The 11,519-nt window shown below is 43.8% G+C and overlaps 1 protein-coding gene across 1 annotated transcript; it reads right to left on the bottom strand.

The window, feature by feature from the left end:
- Nucleotides 1–213: 213 nt before the first annotated feature.
- Nucleotides 214–9,462, bottom strand: PCYB_134010 (hypothetical protein; the record flags this gene model as incomplete). The annotated part of the gene is made up of 3 exons (XM_004224426.1): nt 214–744; nt 1,024–3,331; nt 3,381–9,462. The coding sequence occupies 2 exons, from the start codon at nt 9,460–9,462 to the stop codon at nt 3,222–3,224; spliced, it is 6,192 nt and encodes a 2,063-aa protein (XP_004224474.1). The 3' UTR covers nt 214–744; nt 1,024–3,221.
- Nucleotides 9,463–11,519: the final 2,057 nt, after the last annotated feature.

Below are 11,519 nucleotides of genomic sequence, written 5' to 3'. Positions count from 1 at the left end.
AAGCCATAAAAAATATTCTGACTTATAACGGATGCGAATATTCAAAACATTTTCGAGATACTTCAAAAAAAAGTGGGAAGGAAAAAAATGTCCACCTAGGGAGGGGAGAGCGAGAGGAACGGGTGCTCATACGCGTATGTAACTACACTTACCACGCTACAAACATGCATACTCTGATATTCGCGACAGAATTGCACTCGAGCAGAGGTACCCTCATAATATCTCAGTAATGCTCATGCTCCACTTGGGCACATCATTTTGCAACATGTACTTCAATTTTTCCCGTAAGGGAGATAAAAAAATTTTCTTTAAGTTATTACTTTCAATAAATTTGTTAATCTTATCATCAAGGATATCATCACAAGTGAATTTAATTTTCCCCCACTCGCGTTCTCCCAGCTGAATACTCAACTGAAACGATTTTGTTGTTGGATTTTTCTTTTGTGTGCACTCTGCGTGATCCTCTGTATTTGAATAATTGCCACTATTACGTAATCCAAAAAAGGGAGAAAATTTTCTGTTTTTTCCCAATGAATTTTCTCGCTTCACACACATATTATCTGTGTAGGTATATTCCCTTGCAGAACATGCTGTGCTGCAACCTTTGGCCATGTTATATATGTGATCCGCGAACTGTCCATTTGTTTGTTCTACACACTGGATGCTTTTAAAATTGATTTCGTTATACTTTAGATCGAATTTGCGCGCTTCCTCAGATTTCTCCCATTCTATGCACTTGTTTGGCTGATGGGGAATGTTTGATTTGGCACTCGAACTGAGTTTTTCATCACTGGTTAGGTTGTGCTTACCAGTCATGTGGGAGGCAGTCTCGAGAGGGGATTTATTTGGATGCGCGCCATCTTGAAATGGGCTATTTGGATGTGCACCATCTTGAAATGGGCTATTTGGATGTGCACCATCTTGAAATGGGCTATTTGGATGTGCACCATTTTGATGGGCGTCATTTTTTATTATCAAAGGCTCGTCGAGGAAAGTCACTGCTCGGTGTGTGTTCCCCTTTACCTTGTTGGGCGACGCAAGAGAGCTTGCTAGTTTGGACCCGTGTTGGTTCGGCTGCTTGGCTAAACTTCTGAGCGGATATCCAGTTTGCACTTTCTGTTCTTCCCTTGAGGGATTCTGTCTGATCAGACTCGCTCCTTGGGGGCGATAACCACTGCAGGGGGAGCTACGTCCATCGGGGGGAGAAATGCCACTCGGGTTCTCCTTCTCTCTGTGCATATTTATTGAGGGACTATTGGGGTTCGCGTTCGGGGGAAACATGCTAAGCGCATTATGGGGTGCACATTGTGGCCAATGAACATAGGGGGAGGGGAACTGCCCCGTTCTACCAGGAACCACCACCCGACGGGCGTCACCGCATGGGGCATATACACCGACTTTCCTTTCCACATTTTGATCAACATGGTGTGCCGCAAGTTCAACAGGGTTGAAGTTGCCACTGGCAGTGCCGCTGTAAGGACCACTTAACTTCTCTTGGTTTGTTTTAAAAACGGGAAACGGATTTTCCCTCGCTACATTTGGCATTCCTTGTGTATATAGAAGCCTACATTTTTTGAGGTGCTCTTTTTCTAAGCTACCATTTTGTGGAGAATATGGATGATCCCCGAATGGTGCATAGGTACACGCAACAGGTTTTGGCACAGCCCTTCCGAAATAATGTTCGCTTCCTTTTTTTAAAATAGTTTGATTATTGTTCATTGCATGCTGATTTACGCATGCTGCTTTCATTTGTACATCATCCGGGGGACTACAACTTGGTAGATAGTATCCATTTTTGAAAGGATAATAATTGTTGGGCATTCGTGTACCATAGGTGTGCATATTTTGTTGCATGTAAGGGTAAAGGGGGTTCTTCTTCCCCTGGTTTTTATTCCTTTTTTGGTTTTCAAGATGAGCTGTTATGCCTTCCTCGTTAAAGGCGAACATTTTAATGTTATTGTTTACTCTGGGCATATTGGCTCCCACAATGGGGTTGTATAGTGAGGGTCCGTTGTTTGGTGAGCAGTTTTGGCGTAACTGCCTATCGGCGTTGCCCTGCATGCTGGCAGCGAGTTTGTTTGTTGGAGTGTGGGCTCCATTGGGGAGGCTGCTGCTCAGCGGGTTGATATTCTGCTGGCCGATGCTAATCGGGTTGATATTCTGCTGGCCGATGCTAAGTGGGTTTATATTTTGCTGGCCGCTTCTGACCGGGTTGATATTCTGCTGGCCGCTGCTGACCGGGTTGATGTTTTGCTGGCCGCTGCTGGGTCCGCCCTGCCCAGGTAGGAGGACCCCCCCTTGGAGACAGTCCGTTATTTCCCCATTGAGATACGTCTGAAACGTCGGAGTGGGTTCTTTCTTGTAAGAGCTGTTATCTCCCGCCTGGTTAAGGTCCTTATGGGGATCATTGTCTCCACTTGGGGGGTAATTATTTGCGCCCATTGGGGATTCCCCGTTGTGGGGAAGTGCCCCCACAATTGGTAACCCGTCCTCCTCAGGGTTGCTTTTTCTAAGAGGTAGGTTTATACCATCATGCGGCGTATCTTTCGTGATGCTCTCTTCACAGGGGGGAATTTTGGGTGCAGATCCTTTTGCATACGTTTCGGCATTTTGGTTGGTAGCCATTTGTGAGGGTGCACTTGGACAGTTCGCTCCACTGTAGTTCTGTCTAAGAGCGAAATGGGGAAGGTCCACATACCGATCTTTACTGATGACAGACTTACCGGTGTTGTAAAGAGGCGGGACGTCCACAGACTCGTGCGCGTGTCGGACATTTTCATAGTTGTTGCTCTTGTACAGTAGGTCCTCTGCGTTGTGCATTTTTTTTTCCACCCCGTTGGTAATGCTGCTCGGAAGGCCGCTCGGAAGGCCACTTGGAAGGCCATTTGGAAGGCCACTTGGAAGGCCATTTGGAAGGCCATTTGGAAGGCCGCTCGAAAGGCCATTTGGAACACCGCTTCGTCCACCGCTTCGCACACCACTTCGCAAAGCGCCTGGCAAACCGCCTGGCGAACGTTCCTCCCCAATTTGCGCGAACTTATTTGCAAAATCCCTACCTAAGTTATGCCCCACTGTATTGTTCCCCTGAAGTAAGTAAGCTCCGTTGGGTAAGTTAACCATCCCGTTGGTTTTGTTAAAATAGGGGTGCTGTGCGTACTTCATTTTCCCCTCCTCTGCACGTGTACGTAACTGCAATGGTATGTTTTTGCTCTGCAGTTTTGTTAACTTGTCTGGCATGGCACTACACATCGGATTGTACATCGGATTGCACATCGGATTGCACCTCGGGTTGCACATCGGATTGCACATCGGATTGCACATGGCGACGCTTCTACCCTGGTGTGTTTTGTAAGGAGACGCCCCTGGCAGAGTGTACTTACCCTGTGGGGGGTAACAACCTTTGTTCATCCATGGGCCGAATTTGTGAACCGATTTGCCATTCGGGATGCTATTCTGCGTGCTCAGTCCATTAGGAGCACTCGCTTTATTGGCTACATTTCCATTTTTGTGCAGGATCCATCTGTTGCAGTTCGAGTCGGCCGTGTGCTTAGCATCGGACCTGTTCGACTGACTCCATTTGGCAACCTCGTCCTTAAAAGTGGGAGCTTTGTCAGCTAGAAAATTGCCTTTGGAGAGTTCTTCTCCCTTATCATGCGAAGGGGTGTCCCCGGAAACGGGTTCACGTTCGTCCGATCCACTTGCGCATTCCTTTGCTTTTACCTGAGCCTCGCCAGATATGGAGAGGTCACTCGAATGGGGGATGTCCTCACAACTGCTCTTCTTGGCATTTTTAATTTCGCTCAATAGGTTCACCTCATTTTGTTCATCTCTTTCCTGTGTTGCCTCCAACCCTTCTGCATCTGCATTTTCATTTTTGTAGACAAATATACCCTTTGAGAAGACAAGGTTTGATGTAGAATTGGGTTCTTTCTCAGCTAGCTGTGGGTCTCCACTTGATAGATGCGAATCATTCCTCAGACTATTTTCTTTTTTCCATTTTTCCATGGAAGGGATCTGTACAAAGCTGTTATGAAGATGCCTTCTCGAATTGTCTCCCTTTGTCTCTTTTCCGTTTGGAGGGAAAATTGGACGGGTTAATCCCCCCAAGTGGTTCCTCTTAATCGTATGTGGATTATTCTCATTAGGAATTCCTTCCACCTCATGGACAGTGGTCATCATACAATTTTCATTTTTATCTTCTGTCCAGTTCTCACTTAGTACGCGACCTATCTGTGCTAGCTTTTCTTTTTGTGCATCCAACATGGGAAGACGTTCCTCCACGTTAGAGCATTTTTTATCTTTAGTCAAAATATTTGTCGTGACTCCAGACTCACAGCTTCTGAACAAATTTGTTTTGAAATTGTTTTTGTCTCTCTTGAGGGGTGGACCCCCAGTAGGTGGTCGTTTCCCCTTTTGAGATTCTACACTTCCGCTGCCACTCTCGTGGGCATCCTTAAAGGAGCGGGTGCTCGAAAGTATAAAAGAACAACAATTTGTGTCTTCTTTAACTAGTGAAGAATTTGAAAGCAGTTTAGTCGAATCTGGCATTATACTATGTGTCCCCTTTTCTATCAAGAATTTGGTATATTTTAAATTCCCCTCGCTGTTTTCATCTAAGTAGTTATCAGAGTGGAGAGATTTTTCTAAACGGTGATCCTCCTCTTTAACAGTTGCGGTTATGTAACTCCTCGCGTTGGGTTCCTCCACTGGGGAGGGTTCACTTCCACTGGGTTGCTCACTTTGGTCTTTTTGTTCATGTGATGATCCTCTGTGATAATGTTGAAGATTATTTTCTTCCTCAGCGTTAGATGTATCCTTCGCCGCTACTTCAGATGTGCGAGTGTCCTCCTTACCGTACCGAACATTTTGAAAATCATTCTTTATTTTACTTTTGTTAATCTCGTGGAAATTTAGGACCAGTTCGTCATAGGTAGAGCTACTGACGCCACCTTCATTGCGCGTAGAGTCGTTTCTTTGGTTCGGGTCATCCCTTTGAGGAATCCCTTGGTCATCACCATTATGGTTACTCTGACCAGTGCTATATTGATGTGCCAAATTGGGGGAACCTCTTAAATTGATGCCGATATTTACATTTTCCATTCTGACGTGGCTTTCGTCGGAAGAAATATCATCATCATCGAAGGAGCTGGAAGGATGGTCATCGAGGGGGATGTCTCTCACGCCTTTCACGCCTTTCACCTCCTCATCTAGCAGATAATCCTGTGTGTTTTGTCCCTCGGAGTTTGTAAAAAAAAGGGGTTCGCCATGTTTGCCCTTCTCAGGCGTATTTTTCGAGGCACTTTTGAACTCGCCTTTCTTTTCCCTAGCCAATGCGCCGGATGACACCCCTTTCTGTGCACTTCTTTCCACACTAAACACCCCATTTCTGACATCCCCGTCTTTGTTAAACGTGACAGAGGAAGGCGTTTTCAGCTTAAACCGTTCAACGTTATATTTGGTCAGATAAAACGAAGCGGATCCATATAGCCATAAGCTAGACACGACACTGCTATACACATGAATAGTGATGTTGTAAAAAACATCAGTCTCTGCATTTTGCAAAATAATACTCGATGATTTATAATTTTTGGATTCAGTCGATTTAATGAAGCCATCGACAAACTTGGTCGTGAATAATTTAAACTCCAGGCTTCTTTTGGGCAGCTTCTGTTGTGTATGTCTCAGTAGCTCTTCATTATTTGTGTCTACGTTGATTTTTATGTAGATGCTCTTGCACTTGTACGAGGCTTCTATATCGAGAGGATATTTTTCCCTTTTGTTCTTTTTTGCTAAAATTGGTTTTCGGGCACTAATGTTGTAATCGTCCGCTTTGTGGGCTTCCACCATTTGAGTGCCCACAGAGTTGTGCGCTTTGCTGCCTCCCATTATTCCTTTCGTACCCTTCCCTATCTCGTACCTGCCACAGATGGAGGTCTCAATGGGTGCTACGTTTTTCGTCCTGCACAATACGTTTCTTTTGGGGATCACTTCCTTTGAGGTTTCCCCTTTGCCTTCCCTTTTGCCTTCCCATTTGGCTTCCCCTTTGCCTTCCCATTTGGCTTCCCCTTTGCCTTCCCTTTTTCCTGCCCCCTTGACCTCCCATTTGGAATCTTTCCCACCTCGTGCACCATTTTTGGGGTACGGAACGATGGAGCTTCTCCTCACAGCTTCCCTTTCACGGGAGATCATTTCCTTCATTTTGGCCAAATTCTGTTTGCGCATATGGGCCAAGGTACTGACGTGTTGCGTCTCCTGCGAGTCACAACTCAGATTAGAATTGTTCAGAGAGTGAATAGGACGGTGATCATAGGAACTGGAGCTATGACAAGAAGGGATATTGTAAATTTTATTTTTTTCGTCCTTTTCGGTTGCTTCTACTGGAGTATCCTGACATGTGTCCTTTTTAGACTCTCCCTTTTGGAAAAAGATGGACTTATCTTTGCTCTTCATTTTCTTCCTTTCACAGATAATTTTGCCTGTTCTGTTCAGGTTTCCGAATTGTTGACTTCCGTTGTGTTGCCTGTGTTGTCGTTCCTCCTTGACCATTTTGATCGACTTAAGTGGTTCGTTACGTATTGGTGTTGCATACATAGGAGTATTACTGTGCTTAGAAATGAAAGGGGATTTGATTTTAAGTGCTTTGTTTGTGTCATTTTTTTTGCTTCCTATTTTGGGGCACCTACGTAATGTTGTGTTTGTCTGTTTTTTTGTGTATTTTTCGTCCCTTACATGGTCGCCCTTTACCTGGTCGTGCTTTACCTGGTCGCGCTTCATGGGGGAGTCTTCCTTTTTGGCGCTCGCCCGGCCGTTTGCTCCACTTTTGCAGATTTCCCCCTTTCGCTTTAGCTCAATCAGTTTTAGCGAATCGGAGAGGTTGGAAATGTTCGAAATGTTGGGACTATTAGGACGATTAGGACGATTGGGACTATTAGGATGATTAGGACCATTGGGACGATTAGGACGATTGGGACGATTGACACGATTGACACGATTGGGGGTGTCTATCTTCTCACCATTCAGGTGCACTTCGCCTAGGTCTACGTTTTGCACCAACTCGACTGATCTATCCTTGGGCGGCGTTTCCACCTGTTTGCTCAGTTTTTGAGGTAGCGCGCCACGCCCGTTTTTCGGCGCCCAGTTTGTGTAGCCATTCTTTCCATTTTTCGAGTTGACTTGCTTTCTTGTGTTATTTAGTAACCCTTCCCGTAAATGGCGCTTGGAGAATATCAGGGGGTTCACTCTTTTATTTTTTTTCTCACCCCAAGTTGGTGCTTCTCTCACGTGGCTCACTTCGCTCGCTTCTCCCGCTTCTTCCACCGCTTCCACCTCTTCCTGGCTGAGTGAGCCAAAACGAGGGGACACAAAATATGCATCCTCTTCCCCCCTGGCGCGCTCCTCCCCTTGTCTTGTCTTCTTCACCTTTTCTTCCATCGAAATCGCGTACCTTGCTTGCTCATTTGCCTTCTTAATTTGCCTAATATAGTTGATACTTCTACTTAGCTTATCCTTCTGGTGAACGAAGTTTTCATCGGTGCAGCTTTTCCTCTCTACAAAGGAGCCATAATTGGAGTCGTCATTTTCTAGCCCTCCTTTGCTCCCCACAAATGGCTGCATAAACTCAGACATTAGAGGATAAGTAAGGTTTTCCTGACTGTTAATCATTTGCTCATTTTTCATAATTTCTACACCTGGATGATATTCTTCCCTATTTATAAGGATGTAGTTTGCCGGGATGAACTGCACCTTTTCGTATGGTCTTCCTTCCTGCACAGAGTAGGAGCCATTGGTACTTTCACCGTTTTGATGGTTCAATAGATGATAATTATTTCCTCCCTCTTCATCAAATTCGATTATATTTGTTTCCCTAGGTAGGTAGTAATCCATTTGGTTTTCTCCGCTATTTTCTGTATGTCCCAATTTGTTTTCACCCTGATGAGCGTACCCATATGTTTGCATCGAATCAGTCAAACCGCTGTTATTGCATAGGAGAAACGTCTTATCGTCTGACTTGCTCCTTTTCGGTTTGTTAAATGGGTTCTTTAGAACCCATTTGGATGGGTTCAGCATCTGTCTATTGTGGCTCATTTTTAAGGTGGCTCCTTTTCTCACCTCCCCGAGCTCTTCTACCTTTTGTTCGTTCCCCTGAGGTGGTGCTTCATAACGCTTGACCCATTTTTCAGACACCTTTACTTTATTCGCATTAGTGCAGTTGTCTAAACGGGTGGCCATCTCCTTTTTTGTAGCAATGCTACGATTCTCTGCGTAATTATCCTCGGGGTTGTCTACACCGGGTAAGTTACCCGATGGAACACCCAAGTTTTGGGCTCTCTTCAACTGGAACGCTCTAATTAGGTCACTTAGACTCTGTTCAGTGTTGTTAAATTTGTGCATTTCACTTTGGGAATCATCCTGATTTGTCGAGTCTTTTTCCCTTTTCAGTGCGCCTTCATTAACAGGGCTTCGTAGCTGCGTGCTCTTCTTCTGGTCGTTTGATCCCATCACACTGGCAGTATTGAAGTCGGCTGCATCTTCATCCTCCTGCTCTTCATCATATATGGTTCCAAAATGTGGTAAATCTGTCAAATGTTTTCTGTGTCTTGTGGTGCTACTTCCGCTGCTGCCTTGGGTGCCATTTTTTTTTCTTTCCATTTCATTCATGTGGTTCCTATCCGGTGCATCGCTCTGATAGATGGAGCAATTATTACTTCCGTACACCTCTTTCGTTATCTTAACAAAGTCGTTTCTTCCTTCAGAAATCTCGCTGATATCATCATCATGGGTTATTTTTTTCTGATGGTTGTTTTTCCTACCCCCTACATGATTTGCAGTCCATTCTGTTTTTATAAGTCTGGACGAGAGGATGCTGGTTCCTTCATTTTGGATTTTTTCCTCCCTGCTTTGGTGCAAAGGCTGTAGTGGATCCCCCATTTCGTATTGCGTTGGCAGTGCCATTCGTTTCTCCCTGTCAGGTGACGTACCATCCATTTTGCAGCCCAAGTGGGGATGATTTGCACCTTCGTAATGGTTGTTCCTAGGGGGGATATACCCTTGACGGAATCTGATCTCTAACGAGTCCTTCCTTCCGAAGACAGGCTCTCTTCCCATCCCCGTGATGTTCTTCTCATCACTGGTGTCATTTTTCCTGTCTATACCTCCTACCTCTGGTGATATTCCACTATCGCAGATCACGTCATTTTCCTCATTTTGCAAAATGTGAGTAACGACCAAGTTATCACTTTTCTTTTTCAACTCCGTTCGGTTCATACTCAGCTCGCTTGATGAGGGGCTACCATTTAATGGTTTGGGCTTAACCGAATAGTAGATCAAGTCCTTAGGCTTGCTATAAAGGAATAGGTCTTCTTCCCTCAGGTAATTCTTCTCATTACATTCGTTCCTCGCAGGTGTGCAAAGTGGAGAGCGGTTTTTGCCGCTAATCAACTGATCTACGATTTTGTTCTTCATCTCCAATTTGAGTATGCTATTTTGTAGACCAGTATTCTTTCTTTTCGTAAAGGGGAACGGAAAAGAAAGGGGGTAGAAAGACGGGAAGGGAACGGAAGGGAGGGGGAAAAATGAAAAAGGCATTAGTGAATTACAACCTTTAGATTTATCAAGTAGCTTTTATTTTTGGAGTGCTATCCCCTCCCTGTTCCAGTATTCCGCTGTGACTTGGATATCAAATATCTAAGCTTGGCTTGTCACAGTGGGGGTGTTTATCACCTCTGGTTATGTAACTCCCTTTCGAATGAACAATCGAGTTTTCCCCGATGGTTGTGCAAAGAACGTCAAAGGAAGAGTTGCTGCTCAATCAGGCGTTCACAAGTGGGACATAAGTTTCCCCCGTTTAAGCAGTTTTTTTTTTTTTTTCCAGGCAATTTCTTAGTGCATTGCAGTGTGGTGTAGCGTAGTGTGAAGAAAATGTTTGGCTTGTTTGTTTCGCCCCTACGGTAGTAACTTCTGTAGGAGTTTTTTTAGCTCAACGTAGAGTGGCTGCTTGGGTACGTGTGTGGGGGGGTACAATGTTGACGTTGTTATGGTAAGTGGGAAAATAAAATTGGCAATGAAGTTTTTTTTTTTTTTACAATGGTTTTAGAATATTTTTTGGATTCTTTGTCAATGTTTTTTGAATTTTTTTACAACATTTTTTGAATTCTTTTACAACATTTTTGTAAGTGTATATCACTCTTCCGCTGAGCTGCTAAATTAGAACTTCCACGTGGCAGTTTTGTTCAGTTGTCACTCAGTTGAAGTAATCGTAGGTGCATACGGCATGTACTTGCGAAATAGGTTAAAAAGACAGAACAAAAAAAAGCTTAAGTAGTGACTAAACAATTTTTTCATGTGAGTATGTTTCGTCAGTGTAGATTTGTGTTTACGTTTATGTGTTTTTATTGGTGTTTTTTATTTATGTTGTTTTTTAATTTGTTTAAGTGGTTACACTTTAACTTTTTAATATTGCATTTTTTTTTTTTTTTTTTTGTTTCTTCCTTGTTCTTCCTTGTTTTTTTTTGTTCTTCTTCGTTCTTCTTTGTTCTTTCTGTTGTGCCTCCTTTTTTTCAGCTTATTTCTACCACTTCGTGCGCTGCTCCACGTTCCCACTTACCACACACCCTCACGTTATTCATTCCTAGCCGGATTTACGCTTTACCCTGGTGATGCACTGTCTGAACGTTCTGCTTAGCCACCGGGGACGCTGGGATGCAACACTTCCTACTGCCGCCATGTGCTGCCTCAGCATGTGTGAGTCCTTTCATTTTCTTCTCACGCAGTACGGTGAAGCAGCGTGTGAATGTGTATAGGCATGTATGTATAATACACGCACAGGCATGCGTTTTTTTTTTTTTTTTCCTTGTGTGCATATTTACGCAAGCGCGAAAAAGGCACACTTTTTTTTTTTTTTTTTCCAGTTGTGGCGAGGACACTATGGTTAAAAAAAAAAAAAAAAAAAAAGGCGTAAAAATGCTGCACATTCCTATCACCACAACGTTGTGCATTAAAAAAAAAAACCAAAAGTAGAAAAGGAAAAATTAACAAACATATTTATTCACTGTTCGCTTCTTTTCCTGTGTGCCCGTCTAGGGCATAAATGAATTCTTTTGTGAAAACTATCGTTGCGCTGCAAGAGCGGTATCTATACACTTGAAAATGTGCACCCTGGGTGGACGTGCATGCACATCGTCAATGCGTTGGGTGCACACCCATTTTAAGGGGCAAAAAAAAAAAAAAAGTCCTGCGCATGAATGCGTGTAGGTACTAGGGTGTATACATATATATAGGTACATCCCCTCCCCCCTTGCCCGTGCACCACTGAGCAACAAGAACGACACTGCCGTGGCTGGAACGAGCAGAACGTAGAACAAGAAAATTTGTAAATGGACTTAAAACGCAGCATAGTTTATACAACCCCCCCCCTGACAAATGTATGTATGTGCAAATTTTTTTTTTTTTTTATTAAATTTATTTCTGTTAAAAATATGGAGGAAGAAGTCCACCTTTTTGTAAAGGAAAAAATTCTCAAA

Source organism: Plasmodium cynomolgi, chromosome 13 (assembly GCF_000321355.1).
Source record: "Plasmodium cynomolgi strain B DNA, chromosome 13, whole genome shotgun sequence".
Lineage (NCBI taxonomy): Eukaryota > Apicomplexa > Aconoidasida > Haemosporida > Plasmodiidae > Plasmodium > Plasmodium cynomolgi.
The sequence above is the reverse complement of the archived record's forward strand: the minus strand, read 5'-3'. Positions and strand labels throughout refer to the sequence as shown.